This window comes from Pongo abelii, chromosome 16, assembly GCF_028885655.2.
Source record: "Pongo abelii isolate AG06213 chromosome 16, NHGRI_mPonAbe1-v2.0_pri, whole genome shotgun sequence".
Lineage (NCBI taxonomy): Eukaryota > Metazoa > Chordata > Mammalia > Primates > Hominidae > Pongo > Pongo abelii.
Genome location: NC_072001.2, coordinates 59,159,511 through 59,186,695, shown reverse-complemented (window position 1 = coordinate 59,186,695; position 27,185 = coordinate 59,159,511). Strand labels below are relative to the sequence as shown.

At 37.5% G+C, this 27,185-nt stretch overlaps 2 protein-coding genes across 2 annotated transcripts in view; both read left to right on the top strand.

The window, feature by feature from the left end:
• The window catches only part of RFX7 (regulatory factor X7), a 157,574-nt gene that overhangs the window by 86,070 nt on the left and 44,319 nt on the right, over positions 1-27,185 (top strand). The gene's annotated exons all lie outside the window — the stretch shown is intronic.
• LOC129050121 (dnaJ homolog subfamily B member 9-like) lies at positions 22,310-27,151 on the top strand. Its single transcript, XM_054531535.2, has one exon. It carries the CDS (start codon positions 25,398-25,400, stop codon positions 26,013-26,015), a length of 618 nt encoding a protein of 205 aa, XP_054387510.1. The 5' UTR covers positions 22,310-25,397; the 3' UTR covers positions 26,016-27,151.

Here is a 27,185-nt window from a genome sequence, read left to right as displayed (position 1 = left end):
CCTGTTAAGAGATAACCAATCCACCCCCACTCTCATCCCCAGAGTGGTCGTGGGGAACTAAAATTTATTGCATAAATGCAGGAAGGATTTAAGCAGGTGAAGTAGGACAAATAGACTAGAAACTAAAAAAAAAAAAAAAAACCAAAACTGACTAGCATTATAGCAGAGTGGCTCAGAGCAGAGGCTATAGAATGAAACACAACTGAGTTTGAATTCTTGTCCTGCCATTCTTTTCTCAATTCCCATAATTCTAACCTAACTTAGGTGGGTATAAAGAAGGATAATGGTACCTATTCCACTGAGTTGTCATATATATTAAATGAGATAATTAGTGTTAATAAAGTGCATAGCACATAAGCACACATGGCAGCTTTAGTTGAGGGTGTTATATGTGTAAATTCATAATGTGGATCAAATTGACTTACTTTCCATAAATATATGTTTCTAAGTCTAAACATTAGTCAAGGATTGCATTTTATGTTCATCATCACAGAACTTACTGTTTAAAAATAAATGCTCACCACATGGAATTACTGAGGGCAGAGTATTGAAGTTCTTAAACATAGCAGGTGGAAGATGCAGAAAGTTTGGAATCACCTGGCTAAAGCCATCCAAGAAACTGGAAGGTGCTTACTGTAGAACACTTCATGCTCCCTCCCTCTCCAGGCCTTTGTTGGTGTTATTCACTTTACCAGCAGTGCTCTTCCTGAGTTTCTTCACTTGCCTAAGTTCTACTCCTTTTGTTGCACTAGCTCAGAAGTTACCATTTTCGGAAATCTTTATCTACTAGGACTATGCATTTATCTGCAGATAATAGAAAATCCTAACTATAGAATGAAACAACTGGTGGCTTAAAGTAGTAAGAATTTGTGTCACCAAATAAGGAGTCCAAAGTTAGGCATTAAAGAGTATTGCAATAACTGCAATGCCACCAGAGTCCTAGTCTCTTTTTTATTTGCTATGTTATCTTTTGTTGTGTCACATCACTGATGGCCTGCTGTACCACTATCTATGCCTTTAGTCCAAAGACTAAGGCAGGAAAAAGGGAAGAAGGGCAAACGGGCTTTCTTCTAGGGAAGCCATCTTTTTATTCAGGACACCTCCTTATATTCAGGAAAACCACTTTAGGAACTTCAACCTCCAGAGTGATGTCACATGGCTACCCCTACCTGCAAGTGGAACTAGGACATCTTTTGTTTTCTAGTCTAAACCGGAGGAAGAAAAAGAATGTGGTGGTTAGCAACATATGTGTCATGAGACAACCTATTAGTCATGCTGTCCAGTGTTAAGGGCCCCAGCTTTCTTGTGCCCTGTGTATATCCCTATCAAAGCTATTACCATGTACTATGCTATCGCCAGCTTAATTTGTTTTCTTCTCCAAAAATAAGTTTTGGAAGTAAGGGCTGGGTCTTATGTCTCTATATCCCTAATACTTTAACACTGTCTTTTCATGGAAGACACTCAGTAAATATTTACCGGATGATTATTTATAAACAGTGATTATCAAAAAGTAAGTAAATATGCACATAATATCCCCTAAACAAAGTTTCCTTGTTTTATTGTTATTGTTAGTATTTATTAATTACTATGAGGCAGACAAAGGCTTCCCATGTTTTATCATTCAGTCCTCATAATTTGCCTGTGAGGTTAATGTGTCATCATTGTCATTTTACAGATGAAGAAACAGACAAGTTTAAGTAATTTACCTAAAGTTTTAAAACTTACCTATTGGTAGAGTTAGACATTTAATTCAGATAATCTGATTTCAGATCCCAGACTTTTAGAAAACTATGCTATATCATTCTTTACAGATTTTCTGAAGTATGAGCTTATAATCAAGAAAATGTTCCTTAATTTTCCAAATAGAAAGTAATGTGAAATGAAAAATTAAAAACTGGACTTATCTTACTGAATTTTAGGAACCAATAATTGTAAACGCAGTCTGTTTTATAAGCAGGTTGTCTGAATGCCATTTTAAAAACTTACAGTGTGCTCACTAAAGTAAAATAGCTAAAATAATGTTAGATATTTAAGTTGATTCCAATTATGAAGACAATATGAAATCTACTAGAAGTAAAAAATAGAAAGTATCTTTTCTAGTTTTAAAGCTATGAAAAATTTTGTCTGTTTATCGGTAAAGACAAATGAAAATATTTGCAGTAGCATAAATATGAATAGATTTTTTTGTTAATGTTTTAGTGCTTTTGCAGTGAAAATGTAATTTTTAACAATAACCAGCATATCTTAAACTAAATTTCTTATCTGAGTTGTAACACTTTTAGATGTATAATGTCATAATACACTTATAAAGCTGATCCAGTTACATTTTTCATGATTAGTTTAATAGTGAGGGTAACATTTTACCCTTGATATATCCAACACCAGAGCATTATTAGCTAAACCCAGCTGAGTGTAAAAGTTTCTCAGTCTATATTACCGAGTCCCCTTATTTTACTTCAGTTACGTTGGTCTACCGGAGAGGTATAGTAGGGACTAAAATGTAAGAGAAATAACTTTTTTTTTCCTTGAGACATCGTCTCACTCTGTCACCCAGTCTGGAGTGCAATGCCATGATCATAGCTCACTGCAGCCTCAAATTCCTGAGCTCAACTCAAGTGATCCTTCTGCCTCAGCCTCCTGAGAAGCTGGGACTATAGGTGTACACCACCAAACCTGGCAAAAAAAATTTCGTTTTTTTGTATGGATGAGGTTTCATTATGTTGCCAAAGCTGGTCTTGAATCAACTCCTGGCTTCAAGTGATCCTCCTGCCTCAGCCTCCCATGAGAAAGAATTCTTAATATGTGGTGTACAAAAGGCCTAGTCTGCTGAGAGTCAACCAAAGGAGGATGGGAAATAGTAGTCCAGTGTTTCCCAAAATATGCTCCTTGGAATAGTAATTCCATAAAATAGGAATATGTTATGCAAAAGGTTCCATAACCAGGCATGGTAGCTGTCGCCCCAGCTACTCAGGCTGGGAGGATTACTTGAGCTCAGGAGTTCCAGACTGCAGGAGCTACAGTTGTGCCACCACAGTACAGTCTAGGTGACAGAGCAAGACCCCATCTCTTTAAACCAAAAAAAAAAGTTCCACAGTCAAGTATGTTTATGAAATCAATTAAAAGATGTCTTAAATGCTGTATCAGCTGCTACATGTCATCAACCTTATTTGTGCAGTATGTTCCAAAATTTTTTCGCTCTGAATTCCTCTTCACCCTTTTCCTCATACAACTTCTCATGAAACTGGTGTTATGAAACACAATATTTATGAAATAGTAAGGTCTATAGAGCAAGTTTCTAGAGTAGAAAGAGAAATTACTTTTTACATATTATTCATAAGTAACAGGATGTTGAGAACTTCCTGTTTATATTACTGCCTTCAGGTGTGTATACCTACAGGAAGCAATCTCCCAACTAATTCTAGTGTTTGGGTCCCCTAAATTGACTAGTTTTGCTTTGGGGTTATTAGAAAAAATAAAAGTTAAGAGGGCTCTATATTTTGGTTCCCTTTAGCAAGGCTAATGTAAAATTAAATAACATTTATCTTGCCAGGAATTCAGCTGAAAACAAGAGAAAAGTATTTCTATCTCATGGATTCAGTAATTCAACAGCAATTCTAGTAAGATTTTAGAAGAGTAGACAACATAGGCTGGTTGCCGTGGCTCATGCCTGTAATCCCAACACTTTCTGAGGCAGGAGAATCACTTGAGCCCAGGAATTTGAGACTAGCCTGAGCAATATAGGGAGATCCCATCTCTACAAAAAATAAAAAATCAGCTGGGCATGATGGCATGAACATGTATCCTCAGCTGCTTGGGAGGCTGAGGTGGGAATATCTCTTGAGCCCAGGAGGTCAAAGGCTGCAGTGAGCCATGAACGTGCCACTGCACTCCAGCCTGGGTGACAGAGTGAGACCCTGTCTCAAAAAAAAAAAAAAAAAAAAGTAGACAACCTTTGCTTACTTTTTCCCTATCACCTGGCTGCAGAGATCAAAGGCTTAAAACCAGGAATAAAAGAGGCTGAGTATTTTAAGTTCATTTAAGTCTATTATATACCTTCCAGGAAGAGTGTACCGTCTTATTTTCTAGGCTCTCTAACCAGCCAGTGTTCTAAGAAAGCATTTTAATGTTTTGCCAGCTATTTCTAGGTTTAAAAAATGCAGTTAACCTATATTTTTGGTGACTTAGCATACCCTAGTAAAGCATCTGTTTTACAGGGCATGCTATACTCAGCACTTAGAAGGCCAAGTAAACTCACCTGGTCAAAAATGGAACGTGTCTAATGAGTTCCTTGTCGTTGGTACGTATATGGCTTTCTGAGTTAAGTCAGCTCTACTAGGGTAGGGTTTATTCATGAGAACTGACCAAAGGAGAATTTTCTAGGACTATCATTAGGAGAGAAAATTTGAAAAATGATGTGGTGTTACCAGAATACCTGTTGCTTCTGGAGGGTTAAGGGTATTGTCACTTCCTGAAACTAGGTAACAGATGCCATCATTTAGATAATTGTGTAGTGAGTCAGGTTCCTTCCAGGGGAGAAGTCTTAGTGATGTCCTCTTGCAGGGGAATATAGTAAAAAACTTGTAGTTGGTATATTTTAAGTTTTAAACACTGATTATGTAATCCTTTAAAACAGGGGTCCCCCAGGTATGGTTCGTGGCCTGTTAGGAACCGGGCCACACAGCAGTAAGTGAGCAGCAGGAGAGCAAGCATTACTGCCTGAGCTCCGCCTCCTGTCAGATCAGCAGCGGCATTAGATTCTCATAGGAGCACAAACCCTATTGTGACCTGAGCATGTGAGGGATCTAGGTTATACGTGCCTTATGAAAATCTAAGTAATGCCTAATGATCTAAGATGGAACAGTTATGTCCCAAAACCATCCCCATAATCCCCACCCCATCCCTGGAAAAATTGTCTTCTGTGAAACTGGTCCCTGGTACCAAAAAGGTTGGGGACCATTGCTTTAAAAGACTTTTCCTCTCTACCTTCCAACTCTACTGGCACAGTGTGTGTACTCCTTAGGCAAATGATCAAAATTAACAGCCTAAGCTGTGTTCTCTAAAAACTGTCCTACTTTAGTGAACAGCAAAGCCTATTATGAGATAAACCTTAAGAACCAACTTTCTGGGCACACATGAGTTGTCCATTACAAAAATCTAAAACCTAAAAAAGAAAAAAAATCATGGCAGAGGTACTCACTACCCCATGAGAAAAATCCCATTTTAGCATAGTTAAAATCAGGCAAAGGAAGGCAGTGCGAGCAGTCTGTTGGTAGGAAGTCTGTTCATGTATCATGGTTATCTGTGTGGAATTTTAGTGGTACCTGAGTTCTCACCAGGATCTTATCTGGGACACTGCAATGGAGATTATTTCCCTGGGTATAACCTTCCTAGTCTCATCTCTATCTTGGCTTAATGGAATCTTATTGGTATGGCTTGCTCCGTATCTAAGTACTGTATGTTTCACAGATCTTGGATTTTAAAACATATGATTGCTTAGATATAGCCTGGATGATAATAACAAACAGGTGTGGTCCAGCAAATCAAGCATCTGGTGCTTATGGCCCTGGAAGGAATCAGCTACTGACCCTGTAGATGGACCAGAAGGGCTAAACTTGAGACCCACAGCTAGATCTGTTCCACAGAATTGTTTTGTTTGGCCCACACAGATGTTCTAAAATTTTTGGATTGGTTGCCATATTTTAGAAAGAGGAAAGTTCACAGAAAAACTTAGGTATTTGTTTTCTCTTTTCTCTTGAAAACAGGACACTGAGCCCTTGTTTCCACATGACAGCAGTTGAACCTAAGTAGTGATTATTCCTTTTAAACATGACATGTACTCTTTAATCCTCTCAGTCCCCACCATGCTTTTACTTCCTCAGATTTTTCTTACCTATGTTCTACTGTACTCATGTGCATTACGTGCCTGGCGTTTGAGTTTGTGGCTTTTGTGTTAGATTATTTGGGGGCAAGGTTATTATAAGAGCTATTCTTTACAGGGTTGGGGACCCATAATGGTACATATGAGGATAGATAATGGGAAGAAAGCCTCTGCTTTTGTTTCTTAGTAATATGGAGTCTTTACTGTCAGTTCCTGCTTAAGGTGCCATTACAATGGCCGGCCAATAGAAAGCAAAAATAGTATATAACAAAGAATAATGATAACTGTTTTGAGTCTCTGCTATAGATCAGCCACTGTGTAAAACATGTTGCCTTCTCACTTTCCTGTGAGACCATCCTTGATTACTTTATTTTAAATTGTGGTTTAACATTACCCTCCCAACACTTTTTCTTCATAGCATTTATCATCATCATGTAACATATGTTTTACTTTTAAATTTTATTGTCTGTCTTCCTGTTGCTAAAATATAAGATAGTGCCTAGAGCATAGTAGGCACTTGATGCTAGATGAATATATAAATGAATAATCTTGTTTAATTTTTGAACTTTCCAAGTCTGTCCCATGGTTTAGTGTTTTAAATCAGAAGCCAGTCTTCTTCATTTACTTACTGCTAAAGTGTTCCTGAGAAACAGATCTACTATTAGAATGGGGCCTTCTAAGAGGTGACACACTCCCAGCAATAAATTTGAGTAGTTCACTCCAGTAGTAATTCTTAACAATTACTTTCCTGCGCTCCAGAGATATATGCTGCATCTGTGAGGGGTTATGGATGTGTGGAGTATGCAATTCCAAAAAATTATCTTCTTCCCTTTACAAGAGAAAGCATGCTTTCTCACCTCAAATCCTTGCTTTAATGAATGCTAAATGGTGACCAAGGTCAACTCACCAACCCAGACTGGATCGAAACTAAAATTTTGTTTGCATTACCTAATTAAAATATATCAAATAAATAAATAACAAAAATTCAGCTGTTACTGCTCGAAAAAGGCTCATGGGTAGAAGATCACATTTATTTTGTGATACAGCACTGGAGTTACTGTTAGTAAGATTTATCTCAGAATCTTATTTTTTCTTTCTATTCACTTACTGGAGAAGAAATAGGCAGTTTTCAAAATGAAGAGCATGTCTGTGCAGAATTTACTTGAATGGGAAAACTTGGCAGTGGGGCCAGATTTAAATACCTTGTTTGGTTTTGTTTAGTATCACAAAAAGAAATAATTTATATAAGGCTATGCCATTTAAAGGATTGTGAACCTTTTACTCTTTCCTTTTTTTACATTAAACACTTGAGTTATTTTATCCTCCTTTAGTATGTGAGAAAAACATGGTTATTAATGTTTTTGTTTTTCTCTCCTGTTAGGGACTCGAGTGGACTAAATTGCCACTGAGGCCCAAAAAAATAAGTTCTGGTAACTTTTGTGTTTCATGATTATAAACAATGCTCTAACCATTGTCAGCTAGCTTTCAAATTTATTACATTGTCTCAAAAATATGATGGCAATTTCTCATCATTACCTGAAAGAAATGCAATTTTCATTAATATGTTTATATTCAAAGAATGACATAATACACAAAAGTGTGCTCTGATGGAAACAAATGAATTCTTACAGTATTCTAATTTTTCTATCTTTGCACTTTAAGTCATTTCAAACTTGCAGAAAAGTAAACTCTAGGGGAGAAAAGAAGGAAAGGTTACTAGGAACAGAGAAAACACAGACTAAAGAATTGACTTTTCCTCTCAATGGCCTACCTGTTTGTTAAGGCTGTAACTTTGTAATCTTGAAGAATCCAATAGAAATCCAGTTTTTTGAAAGCATCGTGGCAGCTGGACTGTCAAGTACCATCATTTTTTTACATGCTGAAACAAGTTAAAAACACAGTGACTAGAAAGATCTAAACCTTATCCTTCTTGCTGATACCACCACCCATCCCCACCTGCTAGTAGAACCGTGTGATCTTTTCAAATAGCACACAGAAACATTGATAATAACTTTGCCTTCTCCTGAGTGATTCAGAGTGAATTTAGGGGAATGTTACATGATGATCCTGTGATGGTCAGTTTTTGTAGAATTTAACAATGGGAAGACGTGTTCATAAGATGGCTCTCATTTGAATTCTATTTCAAGGGGACTGAAATCTTTTGGCTTTGGTACCCTTTGGCTATTTGAACCATAGTTCCTACTATATGAGTGTTTTAGCAGTATGCCCTCGTCTAAGCATTTCATTTGGTTCTTACTTTGGCACTTATGTAGCCAAAGATACTATGATACTATGGTACTTTCTACCGTGTTATTCACTATCTCAGTTTCAGAGATTCAGCTTCCTTTTTTACTATTAAGTTCTAAAAAATTCATTGTGGTTGTGTTTCTTTCTTGGATTTATCTTTTGATTTATCATCAATTTATGAACTCAGTTTCTTAAAAGTATTAAACAGGCAAATATAAATAGCTAAGAAAACCAAAATATATTTTAGAGCACATTCATAAAAATTACCAATGAATGTCCCTACTTTTTTCTTTTATAATGTAATGTAATCATTTCTTAGTTTTATGTGCAGAAACTTCTCAATATTAAGCACAGAATCTACTTAGTAATATCTTACATGTCTATCTTGGAGTAAGAATTTGTCAGTGCTAATGTTGCAGCCCCTTGGGGCTTCTTAATATTGGAATTTCTCCAGGCTTGATTATAGTTGAGGGAAGTTCAAATGGGAATTTTTTTATTGTTTAGCTTGTTTTTAGGTGGCAGTAAATTCTCTAGGTCATCCAGCAGGATTAGGAAGAGAAGCATTGTGAGAAACAAGTTTTGGGTTTTGCTGAAATTTGCTTGTCAGCATTGCATCACTTTTCCTTAACTGTTCTCTAAGTACTGATGTCTTTCAAATTGACTCAGATCATACTCCTTATCTTTTAGCAGAATATTTTGAACAGAAAATTAACCCATTTTCATTTATATACCTAATTCAGTAGGTTTATAAATAAAAGGGCAAATCCTCACAATAATACAGTACAGTAAAAATTACTCTCCCCATTTGATTTATATTTTCTAGAACTGAGAATAGAAAAACAATTTCCTCTTACATTGTTTATAGTAGATAGCCCTTAAAAGAAAATCACTTATCCCTGCCACCCCCAGTGGTCCTCATAACAAGTTAGGAAACTGAAAATTGCTGAAAATTAAGAATTCTAAGCAACAAGCATGGAAAATAGAGTCCTCATACCTGACCTTTTTCTCTATCTTCCTTACTCAATCCTGTGGAAGAACTGCTGGGGCCTGAGAGAATATAATATCAGGTATGTTGATTGTTTCCATAAATTTAAAGAGGCTACAGAATAAGCTTTATATTTTCTCCCTTTTGATCCTTATACTTTTTCCTTTTTGATCCTTCTGTTAGTGATCTGGTGAAGAAGAGTCCTTTTAGAAACTGCTCCTGAATCAGTGTCGCCTGAGGGGGGAAAAATTAGTATCTCTTTTTGGAGTTTTGTTTTTGAAGCTTAAAAAAATCAAGGGCAGACAAATTCAAGCATAATTATTAGTGTATTTATGTTCCCTCCATATGTGGTAACTCAACTGAAGAAACAGTTAAACTTGATTATTTAGGTTTCTGGAGTTTAAGCTGACTATTCCAAATACAAAGTTAAAACTTAAAAAAAAAAAAAAAAATTTTTACTGATACCAATCTGAAAAGAAAAGTTTCATGGACTAATTATGGACATGATACCCTGATTGATCATCTTCCACCAGAACTCATTTATTGTCAACCTGGCCAGTACTTTGGAAGGTGTTCATAAGTCTCAACAAGCATTTCCGCTAATTCTGGAAATAATGATCCTCAGATATAATTTCACCATCAAGGATTTGCAAGAAAGCTCCTCAGTGAAGTACTAATTGTTATGCTCTTTATAAGCATCAGCCCTTCCCCAGTTTTTAAAACTTGCTTAAAAAAACAAAACCAAACAGAATAACATGAGAGGGAAGATTGTCGTTACAGGAAACAAATCACTACAGATTTCAAACAAGGGAAATCACTTTTCATTAACATTTGTGAAGTTGTGGCTTAAACCTGATGCTTCACTTTTTCACAGTGGTCCCTAAAAACAGGAGCAGATCTCTCCATTTAGACTACTTTTAAATTGAATATTATGCCAATAAATAATGAAAACATAGTTCCTTACCATCTGCTTAAAGGTCTTTAAGTTCTGGTAATAAGACATTTAAAACTCTCTCTGGTTCTCTGCAGTCCATCTGGTATGTATTGACAGTTCAGAAACAGATGTCCTGAGCAAACAGGAACACCAAAGAATTAGTATTTGCAATATAGAATATTGTTTCAGGTATTTCTTTATGACAGAAGAGAAATGAAAAGTTACCCATTTTGTTTCCAGCCGAACCTGGGAAAAGTTATTTCTGAACTATTCTGCTTAGATTGATTATTTTTTTCTCTCTAGTAGCACAGCTGTTGTCAGAAATATTTACTAACTTCAATTATATGTCGATAGCTTAGGAAAAAATAGTATCTGCCCTTTTCTGCACTCACCCTAAGGGAAGCCAGGACTTGTGTAACATAATCTTCAATGATGAGCGACCAAGTCTGATGGTCACCTATAAAATCTGGAGGACCCTTGCTCTTGTGGTATTCCGACCAAGTTAGTGGAGATTACCAGGCTAAATACGTCCTGAATTTCTTACAGATGCCTTACCTACTCCTAAGTTCACTGAAGCCTTATTCACAATACCTAAGATACAGAAGCGACCTACGTGTCCATCATCAGATGAATGAATAAAGAAAATGTAATTATACATACACAATGAAGTAGTATTCAGCCTTAAAAGGGGGGCACTTCTGTTATTTACAACAACATGGACTAACCTAGAAGGCATTATACTAAGTGAAATAAGCCAGGCACAGAAAGACAAATAATGTATGATCTCACTTATATATGGAATCGAGAAAGGTTGAACTCATATATGATGCTTACCAGAGACTGGGAGGTGGCAGGGAGGGATATGGGAAGGGGAGATGTTGATCAAAGGGTACACAGTTTTCGTTAGATAGGAAGAATAAGCTGTAGTGCCCTATTGCACAGAATGGTGTCTATTATAACAATAGTGCGTTGTATATTTCAGAATTGTGAAAAGAGTTGTTTTTTGGGTTTTGGGGGTGGGTTGTTTTGTTTTGTTGAGACAGGGTCTTGCTCTGTTGCCCAGGCTGTAGTGGCACAATCCTGGCTCACTGCAGCTTTGACCTCTGTGGGCTCAAGCAATTGTACCACTTTAGCCTCCCAAGTAGCTGAGACTACAGGTATGCACCACCACACCAGCTAAGTTTTGTATTTTTTGTAAAGATGGGATTTTGCCATATTGCCCAGGGTATGAGAGTAGATTTTAAATGTTTTAGCTACATAAAAAAATATGTGAGGCTGCAGTGATCTGTGATTGTACTGCTGCCCTCCAGCCTGGGTGACAGAGTGAGACCCTATCTCTTTAAAAAAATATATTTTTTCTACTTTAATGTTTTAAATGCCTTACTTTGTCACATCAAATTTTCTATACTTGTTGATAGAATTTGAATTATAAACTCTTCTGCCAAAGATCTGATTTTAAGCAATAACATATTTTAAAAATAATAACATTTACATAACAATACCTATCATAAGTTTTATATCACAAAAATTATGAGCATTTTGTCACTGTGTTTTATATTTTGAAATTGATACTCAGCTTAAAAAGCTTGCCTAATATTACAAAGCTAATGAGTGGCAAATCTGGAACTCAGATCTGGGTCTTCTAATTCTATATCCTATACCTTACCCACTATAGCGTACTGCTTGATATAGACATCAATTTCAAGTAACAGCTGCTTCATTAATCTATTTTATATATATGTCATATCCTTATTATAGGTCTTATGTAATATGGGTTATTCTTTATTATTAATTTCTCAGTAGGAGACTTGCTTATTAACCTCAGATTTATAAAAGCTTCATCAAAGCTACTTTTATTACTCTGCTAATCAGTTACTGGGTGATATTCTTATATGAGAAGTCTCTATGATATAAGTTCTAGAAGAGTCAGTGAATCATACATTTCGCTGTATGACCATCTTAAGGATAAATTGTTAGGCCGGGCGCAGTGGCTCACTCCTGTAATCCCAGAACTTTGGGGGGCCGAGGCGGGCAGATCATTGAGGTCAGGAGTTCAAGACCAGCCCGACCAACATGGTGAAACCCCGTCTCTACTAAAAATACAAAAATTAGCTGGGCGTAGTGGCATGCGCCTGTAATCCCAGCAACTCAGGAGGCTGAAGCAGGAGAATGCTTGAACCTCGGAGGTGGAGGTCGCAGTGAGCCAAGATTGTGCCACTGCACTCCAGCCTGGGCAAGAGAGCAAGACTCCGTCTCAAAAAAAAAATTGTTAGGTTTTTTTCCTAAATTAAATACCAACTCAGAGAAAGACGTTTTCATATGCTGAACATAAAAATGGCATTCTTTTTCATCTGTAATAAAGAATCCCATGATATAGATGTGGCACAAAAAATCAGTAGAGAAAGTGTAAAATACTCAATAAGTGATACTGGGACAATTTTTAGTTAGGTCCCTACTTTATATCTTACAGAAAAATAAATTCCAGAGGAATTAAAGGCCCACACATGAAAAACAAAATTTTAAAACTTTAAAAAGAAAATATAGGATACTATCTTTATGACACTGAAATAGGGGAAAATTTCAAAAACAAAAGACCAAAAGCTCAGATTATGAATGAAAAGATTGATAGATTTGACTGCCTGGAAATGACAAACTTCGATATCATAAGACTTCAAAATGAACAGACAGGCTACAACTAGGAGAAGATATTAGCAGCACTTTCAACCACTAGAGGATTAGTATCCAGACTGCCTGATAAATATCCCCATATTTAGATGAGCAAAAGAAATGAATGGGCAGTTCCTTGAACATTGTGGTTCTCCAAGTGTAATCCTCTGACCAGCATTAGCAGCATCCCCTAGGAGCTTGTTAGAAGTCCAGATTTTCAGGACTTCTAACTTAAGGTCTAACTTAAGACCTACTGAATCAGAAACTCTGGAAGTGGGGTCATGCACTCTTTGTTTTAACAAGCTCACTAAGTGATTCTGGTGCATATTAAAATTTTAGAGCTACTCTGTTAAACTCAAATGATAAATAATACGAAAAGATTCAGTCTCATCATCAATCAGAGAAGTATAAAACAATTAGATACTTTTTCATACCCATAAGATTAGCTAAACTTTAAAACTTAAGTTTTAACAAGAATGTGGAGAAATAAATTGTAGTATTGCTATTAGGAACATAAATTGGTATAAGTTTTAGAGAGCAATTTGAAAATATCCAATAAGGTTGACTATATCCATTCTTTGTTACCAGATACTTGTACTTTTAGGTTACATACCTTAGGAAAAAACTCTCACACAAGGCCACAAGAGTCACAAATAAAGGATTTCCATTACAGCACCATCTGAAATAGTGAAACTTTGTTATAACGTATTGTCTATTAGTAGAGACATGAACAAACTGTGGTTTTGTTTCATAGAATACTATTTCTATAATGCTGTTAAATAGATGAAGTCCAAGATCAGAAGCAAACATGCCAAAAGGCTAGCATCTTGTAAATGTGGATATTGATGCATGCATGTGCACATTCTCTACTGTGTTTGAAATACTTTGTAGTTTTAATTTTTAAAAATTAAATGAGATATTAAAATATTGAGAGAGTTTCCATTTGGCTGTGTCTTATCTTTCAGGATTCTGCCTCAAAGGTGGATTTAGTTTGGACAAACCAGGATCATTATAGTTGAGGGTCGTAACCAGATACTGGAAAACATTTTTTAAAACAATCAGTAAATGCAGATTAATTGAAGATAAGCTGCATACTTTCCTGAGTAAATGCTACCTATGGCCCAAAGTAGAGGAACAGACTGGCATATTGCAGGATCACGTGTAGTAAACTTATTAGAGCTGACTTTTTAACCAGTTTTTGGATTTTTTTTAAAGTAAAAGTTAACTGGAAGAGAACATGAAGGCTGTATATTCTAAACTGGTGCTTATAAACCGTTTTTTGCCCATACCGCATTCTGATAAATGTAATTATATTCTTGGTTAATATCATTTGAAATTCAAAATAAGTTAAATACTAATCTAAAAAATGAATGAATGAAAGCCTTTTTTATTATGGGGAGCAGACTTTTTCTTGTTTCCACATTTTTTTTAATATACTTTTAAAGTTCTGGGTTACATGTGCAGAACGTGCAGTTTTGTTACATAGGTATGCATGTGCCCTAGTGCTTTGCTGTACCTATCAACCCATCACCTATGTTAGGTATTTCTCCTAATGTTATCCCTCCCCTAGCCCCACACCCCCCGACAGGCCCCCATGTGTGATGTTCCCCTCCCTGTGTCCATGTGTTCTCATTGTTCAGCTCCCACTTATGAGCGAGAACATGCAGTATTTGGTTTTCTGATCTTGTGATAGTTTGCTGAGAATGACAGTTTCCAGCTTCATCCATGTCCCTGCAAAGGACATGAACTCATCCTTTTTTATGGCTGCATAGTATTCCGTAGTGTATATGTGCCACATTTTCTTAATCCAGTCTATCACTGATAGACATTTGGGTTGGTTCCAAGTCTTTGCTGTTGTGAATAGTGCTGCAATAAACATACGTGTGCATGTGCCTTTATTGTAGAATGATTTATGGGTATATGCCCAGTAATATTGCTGGGTCAAATGGTATTTCCAGTTCTGGATTCTTGAGGAATTGCCATACTGTCTTCTGCAATGGTTGAACTAATTTATACTCCCACCAACACTATAAAAGCGTTCTTATTTTTCCACAACCTCTCCAGAATCTGTTGTTTCCTGACTTTTTAATGATCACCATTCTAACTGCTGTGAGATGGTATCTTATTGTGGTTTTCATTTTCATTTCTCTAGTGACCAGTGATGATGAGCATTTTTCCTATGTCTGTTGGCTACATAAATGTCTTCTTTCGAGAAGTGTCTGTTCATACCCTTTGCCCATTTTTTGATGGGGTTGTTTTTTTTCTTGTAAATTTGTTTAAGTTCTTTGTTTCTGGATATTAGTCCTTTGTCAGATGGATAGATTGCAAAATTTTCTCCCATTCTGTAGGTTGCCTGTTCACTCTGATGATAGTTTCTTTTGCTGTGCAGAAGTTCTTTAGTTTTAATTAGATCTCATTTGTCAATTCTGGCTTTTGTTGCCATTGCTTTTGGTGTTTTAGACATGAAGTCTTTGCTCATGCCTATGTCCTGAATACTATTGTCCAGGTTTTCTTCTAGGATTTTTATGGTCCTAGGTCTTACGTTTAAGTCTTTGCTCCATCTTGAGTTGATTTTTGTAAAAGGTGTAAGGAAGGGGTTCAGTTTCAGTTTTCTGCATATGGCTAGCCAGCTTTCCTAGCACGATTTATTAAATAGGGAATCTTTTCCTCATTGCTTGTGTGTGTCAGGTGTGTCAAAGATCAGATGGTTGTAGCTGTGTAGTGTTATTTCTGAGGCCTCTGTTCTGTTCCTTTGGTCTATATATTTGTTTTGGCACCAGTACCATGCTGTTTTGGTTACTGTAGCCTTGTAGTGTAGTTTGAAGTCAGGTAGCATGATGCCTCCAGCTTTGTTTTTCTTGCCCAGGATTGTCTTGGCCATGCAGGCTCTTTTTTGGTTCCATATGTAGTTTAAAGTAGTTTTTTCCAATTCTGTGAAGAAAGTCAGTGGTAGCTCGATGGGGATAGCATTGAATCTGTAAATTACTTTGGGCAGTATGACCATTTTCATGATATTGATTGTTCCTATCCATGAGCATGGAATATTTTTGCTTTTGTTCGTGTCTTCTGTTATTTCCTTGAGCAGTGGTTTGTAGTTCTCCTTGAAGAAATCTTTCACATCCCTTATAAGTTGTATTCCTAGGTGTTTTATTCTCTTAGTAGCGATTATGAATGGGAGTTCACTCATGATTTGGCTCTCTGTTATTGGTATATACGAATGCTTGTTATTTTTGCACACTGATTTTGTATCTTGAGACTTTGCTGAAGTTGCTTATCAGCTTAAGGAGATTTTGGGCTGAGATGATGGGGTTTTCTAAATATACAATCATGTCATCTGCAAACAGAGACAATTTGACTTCCTCTCTTCCTATTTGAATACCCTTTATTGCTTTGTCTTTCCTGATTGCCCTGGCCAGAACTTCCAATACTATGTTAAATAGGAGTGGTGACAGAGGGCATCCTTGTCTTGTGCCAGTTTTCAAAGGGAATGCTTCCAGTTTTTGCCCATTCAGTATGATACTGGCTGTGGGTTTGTCATAAATAGCTCTTATTATTTTGAGATAAGTTCCATCAATACCTAGTTTATTGAGAGGTTTTAGCATGAAGGGGTGAATTTTATTGAAGGCCTTTTCTGCATCTATTGAGATAATCATGTGGTTTTTGTCATTGGTTCTGTTTATGTGGATTGGGTTTATGTGGATGGGATTATGTTTATTGATTTATGTGGATGGATTACGTTTGTTGTTTATATGGATTGGATTTATGTGAATGGATTACGTATATTGATTTGTGTATGGTGAACAAGCCTTGCATCCCAGGGATGAAGCAAACTTGATCATGGTGGATAAGCTTTTTGATGCGCTGCTGGGTTCGGTTTGCCTGTACTTTATTGAGGGTTTTCACATCGATATTCATCAGAGATATTGGCCTGAAATTTTCTTTTTTCGTTGTGTCTCTGCCAGGTTTTGGTATCAGGATGATGCTGGCCTCATAAAATGAGTTAGGGAGGATTCCCTCTTTTTCTTTTGTTTGGAGTAGTTTCAGATGGAATGGTACCAGCTCCTCTTTGTACCTCTGGTAGAATTCGGCTGTGAATCCGTCTGGTCCTGGACTTTTTTTGGTTGGTAGGCTATTAATTACTGCCTCAATTTCAGAGCTTGTTATTGGTCTATTCAGGGATTTGACTTCTTCGTGGCTTAGACTTGGGAGGCTATATATGTCCAGGAGTTTATCCATTTCTTCTGGATTTTCCAGTATATTTGCATAGAGGTGTTTATAGTATTCTCTGATGGTAGTTTCTATTTCTGTGGGGTCAGTGGTGATATCCCCTATATCATTTTTTTATTGCGTCTGTTTGATTCTTCTCTCTTTTCTTCTTTATTAGCCTGGCTAGTGGTCTATTTTGTTGATTTTTTTCAAAAAACCAGCTCCTGGATTCATTGATTTTTTTTTTTGAAGGGTTTTTTGTGTCTCCATCTCCTTCAGTTCTGCTCTGATCTTAGTTATTTCATGTCTTCTGCTAGTTTTTGAATTTGTTTGCCCTTGCTTCTCTAGTTCTTTTAATTTTGATGTTAGGGTGTCAATTTTAGATCTTTCCCGCTTTCTCTTGTGGGCATTTAGTGCTATAAATTTCCCTCTAAACACTGCTTTAAATGTGTCCCAGAGATTCTGGTATGTTGTGTCTCGTTCTCGTTGGTTTCAAAGAACATCTTTATTTCTGCCTTCATTTCGTTACGTACCCAGTAGTCATTCAGGAGCAGGTTGTTCAGTTTCCATGTATTTGTACGGATTGGGGTAAGTTTCTTAACCCTGAGTTCTACTTTGATTGCACTGTGGTCTGGGAGACTGTATGTTATGATTTCCCTTCTTTTGCATTTGCTGAGGAGTGTTTTACATCCAATTATGTGGTCAATTTTAGCATAAGTGTGATGAAGTGCTGAGAAGAATGTATACTCTGTTGATTTGGGGTGGAGAGTTCTGTAGATGTCTATTACGTCCACTTGGTCCAGAGCCGAGTTCAAGTCCTGAATATCCTTGTTAATTTTCTGTCTCATTTATCTAATATTGACAGTGGGGTGTTAAAGTCTCCTATTATTGTGTGGGAGTCTAAGTCTCTTTATAGGTCTCTAAGAACTTGCTTTATGAATCTGGGTGCTCCTGTATTGGCTGCATATATATTTAGGATAGTTAGCTCTTCTTGCTGCATTGTTCCCTTTACCATTATGCAATGCCCTTCTTTGTCTCTTTTGATCTTTGTTGGTTTAAAGTCTGTTTTATCAGAGACCAGGATTGCAACCCCTACTTTTTTTTGCTTTCCATTTGCTTGGTAGATCTTCCTCCATCCCTTTATTTGAGCCTATGTGTGTCTTTGCACGTGAGATAGGTCTCCTGAATACAGCACACTGATGGGTCTTGACTCTTTATCTAATTTGCCAGTCTGTGTCTTTTAATTGGGGCATTTAGCTTATTTACATTTAAGGTTAATATTGTTATGTATGAATTTGATCCTGTCTTTATGACGCTATCTGGTTGTTTTGCCCATTAGTTAATGCAGTTTCTTCATAGTGTCGATGTTCTTTACAATTTGGTATGTTTTTGCAGTGGCTGGTACCAGTTATTCCTTTCCATGTTTAGTGCTTCTTTCAGGACCTCTTCTAAGGCAGGTCTGGCAGTGACAGAATCCCTCAGCATTTGCTTGTCTGTAAAGGATTTTATTTCTCCTTCACTTATGAAGCTTAGTTTGGCTGAATATGAAATTCTGGGTTGAAAATTCTTTTCTTTAAGAATGTTGAATATTGGCTCCCACTCTCTTCTGGCTTGTAGGGTTTCTGCCGAGAGGGCTGCTGTTAGTCTGAAGGGCTTCCCTTTGTGGGTAACCTGACCTTTCTGTCTGGCTGCCCTTACCATTTTTTATTTCATTTCAACCTTGGTGAATCTGGCGATTATGTGTCTTGGGGTTGCTCTTCTCGAGGAATCTCTTTGTGGTGTTCTCTGTATTTCCGGAATTTGAATGTTGGCCTGTCTTGCTCGGTTGGGGAAGTTCTGGATAATATCCTGAAGAGTGTTTTCCAACTTGGTTCTATTCTCCCTGTTACTTTCAGGTATACCAATCACATGTAGATTTGGTCTTTTCACGTAGTCCCATATTTCTTGGAGGCTTGACTCGTACCTTTTTTTTTTTTTCTCTAATCTTGTCTTCTCACTTTATTTCATTAAGTTGATCTTCAGCTGATATCCTTTCTTCCGCTTGATTGATTTGGCTATTAATACTTGTGTATGCTACACGAAGTTCTTGTGCTGTGTTTTTCAGCTCCATCAGGTCATTTATGTTCTTCTCTACCTTGGTTATTCTAGTTAGCAATTCGACTAACCTTTTTTCAAGGTTATTAGCTTCCTTGCATTGGGTTAGAACATGCTGCTTTAGCTCCAAGTTGTTCGTTATTACCCACCTTTTGAAGCCTACTTCTGTCAGTTCTTCAAACTCATTCTGCATCCAATTTTGTTCCCTTGCTGGTGAGGGGTTGTGATCCTTTGGAGGAGGAAAGGTGTTCTGGTTTTTGGAATTGTTAGCCATTTTCCACTGGTTTTCCCCCATCTTTGTGGATTTATCTACCTTTTGTCTTTGATGTTGGTGACCTTCCAGTGGGGTCTTTGAGTGGATGTGCTAATCCTTTCTGTTTGTTTCTTTTCCTTCTAACTGTCAGGCCTCTCTGCTGCCAGTCTGTTGGAGTTTGCTGGAAGTCCACTCCCGACCCTGTTTGTCTGGGTATCACCAGCAGAGGCTGCAGAGCAGCAATGATTGCTGCCTGTTGTTTCCTCTGTAAGCTTCGACCCAGCAGAGCACCTGCCAGATGCCAGCCAGAGCTCTCCTGTATGAGGTGTCTGTCGGCCCCAACTGGGAGGTGTCTCCTAGTCAGTATACACAGGGGTCAGGGACCCACTTGAGGAGACAGACTGACCCTTAGCAGAGCTCGAACGCTGCCCTGGGAGTTCTGCTGCTCTCTTCAGAGCCATCAGGCAGGGATGTTTAAGTCTGCTATAAGCCACTGACTGAACCTACTGCCTGTTTTACAGAGATGCCCTGTCCGGAGAGGGGCAATCAGGCAGTCTGGCCACAGCAGCCTTGCTGAGCTGCAGTGGGCTCCGCCGAGTTTGAACTTCCCAGCAGCTTTGTTTATCCTGTGGCTATAAAACTGCCTACTCAAGCTTCAGCAATGGCCAACACCCCCCCAACCCCCCAACCCCCCAACCCCCCGACCAAGCTCGACTGTCCCAGGTGCATCTCCGATTGCTGCTGTGCTGGCAGCGAGAATTTCAAGCCAATGGATCTTAGTTTCCTGGGCTCCGTGGGGGTGGGACCCGCTGAGCCAGACCACTTGATTCCCTGGCTTCAGCCCCCCTTTCCAGGGGAGTAAATGGTTCTGTCTTAGTGGCGTTCCAGGTGCCACTGGGGTATGGCAAATAAGAAAAAATAAAAAAGCTCCTGCATCTAGTTCGGCGTCTGCCCAATTGGTCAGCCAGTTTTGTGCTTGAAACCCAGGGCCCTGGTACGGTAGTCACCAGAGGGAATCTCCTGGTTTGTGGGTTACGAAGACAATGGGACAAGCGCAGTGTCTGTGCTGGAGTTCTTCAGGCTCAGTCCCTCACAGCTTCCCTTGGGTAGGGGGGAAAATTCCCCGACACCTTGCGCTTCCCAGGCGAAGTGACGCCCCACCCTACTTCGGCTCACCCTCTGTGGGCTGCACACACGTTCCAACCAGTCCCAGTGAGATGAACCAGGTACCTCAGTTGGAAATGCAGAAATCACCCACCTTCTGCATCAATTTCACTGGGAATTGCAGACCGGTGCTGTTCCTGTCTGTTTCCACATTTTTATCTGCATATGTAAAAAGGATCCTTCAGTTTCCTCAAAAGTGCTAGAGGAAAGAGTCTAATTTTTATATTAATCAGGATGGGCTAGTCTATGATGTTGTAACTAAGCCTGAAATATTAGTGGCCTAACCACAAAAATGTATTTTCATTCGCATCATATGCAGCAGAAATCACTGAAGACCACTGTTCCAAATAATCCCTCAGAACCAACATTGACAGGAAGGCCGACATGTTATAGCCTCACCAGTGCAACACATGGCTTCCAAGGTGCCACAGAGGGGGAAATGGGATAGGGTGACACATTGATTTTTTTTTTTTTTTTGAGACCGAGTCTCGCTCTGTCGCTGAGGCTGGAGTGCAGTGGTGCAATCTCAGCTCACTGCAAGCTCCGCCTGCCGGGTTCACACCATTCTCCTGCCTTAGCCTCCCGAGTAGCTGGGACTACAGGCTCCCGCCACCACGCCTGGCTAATTTTCTTTGTATTTTTAGTAGAGATGGGGTTTCACCGTGTTAGCCAGGATGGTCTCAATCTCCTGACTTCATGATCTGCCCACCTCAGCCTCCCAAAGTTCTGGGATTACAGGCTTGAGCCACTGCCCCTGGCCAACACATTGATTCTTAACTGTCAGCTGAGTAGTGAATTACATCACTGTGATCAGATTCATAATAATCACATGACTACAAGCTAACTGCAAAGTGGACTGAGAAATGTGGGTGAGCAGATGGAATGCTGTCTCTGTCCCATGTTTTCTTCACCTCTACACTTGCACCTCATAGAAAGAATTAGCTTCATGTTACTAGTTCTTATGTCAGTATTTTTTTGTCAACCAGAGTTTTAGAAGGGAAGGGGGTTGCGTGGCAGGATTCAAACACCACAGTCCACCTTCAACCTCCAAAAGCAACTTGATCTTACACTATGCCTTCATTTTCCCCTTGATCACATAATATAAAAATGAATGTTTAATCTGATTGTTTGCTACAAGCTTTTCTGTCCAGAATGTGGAAGGTCAAAGTACCATCTCAATCGTCATTAAGTTTGTAGCATTGTTGTGCTTTCATAGCTAAAGGTTCAGAAAAACCATCTTCATAAATCTATGCTTATGAAAATGGGATGATGACATGCAAGGTCGGCTCACTTGCTGGGAATAACCAAGGATATTTTACGAAAATTCTCCAAAATTGTTTCCTGGAATGTGTTTGACATATAAATCAAACTTGAGTTCAAAGATTCCTTTTTAATATCTTTTTGCAAAGACTGAAGTGCATGAGAAAGAAGTCTTTTAAGTTTTCAGGCAAGATCTTCAACCGCAATAGTATGAAATTATCAGCTACCTCATTCAAAAGACTTGAATAATATTTGAGGTTCTGCCTAAATTTGAAACCGTTTTCACTAGCTTTTCTTTGAGAACTTCTTCAACTCAAGAAAGTGAAGACTTTTAAGTCTACAGATGTTGTTTGTCATTTAAGTTTCACTTCGAATCATCAGATATGTTTTCCAAATGTGCGAAGCTCTGTTAAAAATTAGAGATTTTAGGCTGGGCGTGGTGGCTCAGGCCTGTAATCCCAGCACTTTGGGAGGCCGAGGTGGGCGGATCATGAGGTCAGGAGATCGAGACCATCCTCGCTAACATGGTGAAACCCTGTGTCTACTAAAAATGCAAAAAATTAGCTGGGCGTGGTGGCGGGCGCCAGTAGTCCCAGCTACTCGGAAGGCTGAGTCAGGAGAATGGTGTGAACCCGGGGGTCGGAGCTTGCAGTGAGCTGAGATCGCACCACTGCACTCCAGCCTGGGCAACAGAGCAAGACTCCACCTCAAAAAAAAAAAAAATTAGATTTTTTATTGTGGTAAAATATACATAACATAAAATTTACCATTAGTGATATTTAGTACATTAACTGTGTTGTACAAGTACCATCTCAATCTAGTTTCAAAACCTTTTCCTCACCCCAAAAGGAAACTCAGTACCCTTTAAGCAGTCATCTGCCTCTGGGAAACACTAAGCTGCTTTCTATCCCTAGGGATTTGCCTATTTTGGATATTTAATATAAACAGAATCACATGATATGTGTCTGGCTTCTTTCACTTAGCACAATGTTTTCAAGGTTCATCCATGTTGTAGCATGTATCAGTACTCCATTCCTTTTATGGCTGAATAAAAAATTATAATTTTTAAAGTTTATAAAGTTGGTCTTTTCTCTGGTGCTCCAAAAATAGAATACCATTATGATTTATTTTATAAATGCAGCCAAAGGAATTTCTTTTTGACCACCAATGAATTTCAACATAGAACAGAAAACTTTTAATTCTTATCATTTAAATCTTCATAAAGCATATCAAATAATCTGATGTTTAACATACTTGCCACATGATACTCTTGCCTTGATAAGCAAGGTTAAGGTCTTCTCCTAAACCAGTGAGCATTGTTTCAGAAGCCACTAATTAGCAGTGGATGACACAGTATATCCAAAACCAGAAATCTTGATGGTGAGCCCAGCCTTGCTGGACTGAAATGCCATCACTATATACTTGGGTCATTTTTTTTGTTTGTTTGCCTTATAGAATTTTGTTATTATCAGTTTTCATGCTACTCTCCAAATTTTTTCTTCTATGTGCTGTACCCCATATGGCAATGAAAACAGTAATTGAACAGTTACAAGTTTTCATTGTTTTTAAAAAATTAGGACACTGACTTTAATCTTTTTCAAAACTTTTTTTTGCCATCTTCTAAATCATCTCTTTGGTGCTTAATACTAATTTAGAACATCTTCTGAAATTTCTTCTATGTTCTGGAATTTCTTTTCTATTCTTTTTTCCAGTATATTTAAAACTTGAAAGCTATATAGAATCCAAGGTTTCTCCAACAGTAGATTTTTTTCTTTATGATCAGAAATGATCTTTTTATTACACTTTCTCAGACATGGCTCATAATATTAGGTATTTTATTATTATAACCTTCTCTTCATTTAATATGATTGGCATTGTTGTGATTAAGTGGGTGATGTTAATAATATTTGACAGTAGTTCATACCTAGCATCCCAGCACTTTGGGAGGCAGGAGGATCACTTGAGGCCAGGCAGGAATTCCAGACCAGCCTAGGCAACAATTTTGTAGCAACAAGCTACAAAAAATAAATTAAAAAATTACATGGCTGTGGTGGCACACACCTCTGGCCCCAACTGCTTGGGAGGCTGAGGTGGGATGATCAGTTGAGCCCAGGAGTTTGAGGCTGCAGTGAGCTATGATTAAGCCACTGCACTTCAATCTGGGCAACAGAGTGAGACTCTCTTAAAAAAAAAACAATTTGACAAAAAAAAATTTCAGGAACCATATTTAAGACATTAAAGTGGGGCGACATCGGAGGTAGGAAAACCAGCTGGTTAGACATTTTAGAAATTTAAGTGTCATTAAAAGTTCATTAAGGGCAAGAACTGTGGTGGTGGTGTATTGTTCATCGGTGTTGTATTGTTCACTCTGTATGATTTGTGATATATAGTATAGGTTCATAGTTATTTTATGCCACTTGTGGAACATAACAGAAAACAAAAGTAATGGATAAGCAAATGAATTATCCTTATTGTTGAAAGAAAGACAGCTGAAGACCTAGACTACTGTGGTGGCAGTGAAAAATCAAGACTGGAAGAAGATGGGGCAGAGTGTTAGAAGGCTAAATAAAGGATTAATGTGGAATGCACCAAGAAAAAAAGAGTTAAACAGACTCCAAAACTGAACACTGTGGAAACTAGAGAAAAGAAGGTGATGATAAGTAGCAATTAAGAAGAGAATGTGTGTTTGTTTTCTTTTTTTTTTTTTTCAGGTTGTAAATATTTATATTTCTCTCACATACAATGTTGTATGAGACATTTGTTTTAATATGTATCCATAGGATTAATACTCATATGGAGTATAACGTGGAAAAGTGCAGAACTAAAGAAATAAGTCTATCCGAAAACAAAAGCACACATTTCTCAGGATTTAAAAATATTGCACATAGTAAGGTTGCACAGAAATTACTGGCTGGTTTTACAAACAGAATGAGGTATCAGTCAACCTCTAGATAAAGATGAGTAGAGAGAGGATAAACTACACACACAAACACATAAATCCGTACTAAGACCTAAGAGTGCCAACAACTAAGAAAGAAATATGAAAAAGATATGTAAGTAGCTACGATTTCAACACTACAAAATCATTTTTAGCCTAGGACCAAACACATTACAATCTCTTGGCAATATTTCGTTAAGTTTTCAACTTTTTTCCAGCCTAAATGACTATGGGCAATAAAACCATTTCCTTTACCCCAGTTCTACTGTAGAAAGGCACAGTGCTGTGGTAAATATCAAACCATCCCTTTCTCAACCTTTCAGTAGCAATTAACCAAGATACTGTTCTCCTTTGCTGAATGACTCAGTTACACGGTTTCATGTACATTCTGCAACGCAAGTCACAGATGTTATAGAACATGCAACTTTGAATTAGTAAAGGTTTCACTGCAAAAATCATTAAGTTCACACAATTTCAATCTACAATTAACTTTTAAAGTTTAACCAGGTAAACTCAATATTTTCTTGGTAATAAAACTGGTGATATTAGTGAGCCCAAGGGCAGGTAGAGAAAAAGGACTAGGCAAAATTACGTGTTTTTTAAAGAAACTTTCCTAATCCAGGAAATTATTAGCATTTTGTCTACTCGTTGAATGTTGAATTTGTCAAAAAAAAAACTCTTAAATATATTTAATAGCTATATCAAATTGTTTAAAGTGAAATCATGCACTTGTCAAAATAGTTCACAGAAAATTGTTTAGCATCAAAGATAATGAGGAAGAGTCAACCAGTTGGATTTAGTGAGAACAGAAAAAGAACTACTGTCCTGAACAGTCACCAAATCAAGAAGGCCTTTCACAAGTTGGCCATGAAGTACCACCCTGACAAAAATAAGAGCCCGGATGCTGAAGCAAAATTCAGAGAGATTGCAGAAGCATATGAAACACTCTCAGATGCTAATAGACGAAAAGAGTATGATACACTTAGACACAGTGCTTTTACTAATGGTAAAGGACAAAGAGGTAGTGGAAGTTCTTTTGAGCAGTCATTTAACTTCAATTTTGATGACTTATTTAAAGACTTCGGCTTTTTTGGTCAAAACCAAAACACTCGATCCAAGAAGCATTTTGAAAATCATTTCCAGACACGCCAGGATGGTGGTTCCAGTAGACAAAGGCATCATTTCCAAGAGTTTTCTTTTGGAGGTGGATTATTTGATGACATGTTTGAAGATACGGAGAAAATGTTTTCTTTTAGTGGTTTTGACCCTACCAATCAGCACACAGTACAGACTGAAAATAGATTTCATGGATCTAGCAAGCACTGCAGGACTGTCACTCAACGAAGAGGAAATATGGTTACTACATACACTGACTGTTCAGGACAGTAGTTCTTTTTCTGTTCTCACTAAATCCAACTGGTGTTTGTTTTCTTTGAGGGGAGAGCTACACAAGGGTATAGTTGATATTATTAGGTATTGGAGCAAGAGCTAATTGGAAAATACCTGTAGGCCATGGGATTTTAAAAATGTAAATTTGGGAGCTATTTGCATGCGATTGATTAAATCATTATGTGGATGGATTCTAAGATTAAACTTTTGTGGATATCTTCTGATGAGACTAAGAATAGGCTTGGTTATATCATGTTAGGTATTTTCAAAAACTGAATCTCTGTTTAAACTGTGCTTTATTAAGTAAGAATAAATTCTACCAGGAATGCCAGTAATCTGTCCACATTTTTCATTGCAATGGAATTTTGCTTAGATTAGGCTACCAGAATTTTACTATGAATATTTTTATTATAATAGGATTTGTGGCACATTTGAAGCCATTATGGCAAACTGAGTTTAGAAGAAAGGTAGGAAGGCAAAAATTATTTTAAAGGTTACATTTAGAGACAAAATGACATAGTTGCAGGACAGTAGCAATAGAAAATCTTACAAGTAGATTCTCTAAATAGCCACTGTTGGCAAGCCAACAAATAATCACATCTGTAAGGTCTGGAAGGAGTTACTGGCTTTATTTCAGTGTTTTTAACCTCAGTTCCATCCACAGGTAACAGTAGCACCATCAGTCACATGTTCTAAATATTTGGAAATTAGAAAAACTTCTAGAAATTATGTCATTCATTTTATAATTGTACAGAAAATTTGCTGTAAAAGTGCTGAAAACCTCATAGCCAGTTAATGGTTAGATGAAGACTAACTAATAAATGTTTCTTTTGATTCCTGGTCCAGTACTTGTCCTATAGGAGAAGTAAAACCCTCCTTCTTTAAATGTGATTAAAAATGAGAAGCCTTTTTCTGAGCCTTGGTCAATAATTCTATTTATGCCCATGATGTAAGAACTAATAGGGAAGTACCATTTTCTTTTATTAAATTTTTGTATGCAATAAATTTATCAAATAACCTAATTGTATTATTTTAGTGATGAGAAAAGACAAATGATTCATCTGTTTTAAATTTAAATGGTCATTATCGTTTAGGGAGATGTTAGTAAATTTTGTTTGGGGAAAAATTAGTGTTTTTTAAAAATGATCTTTCTTTTTAATCCTTTGTAAA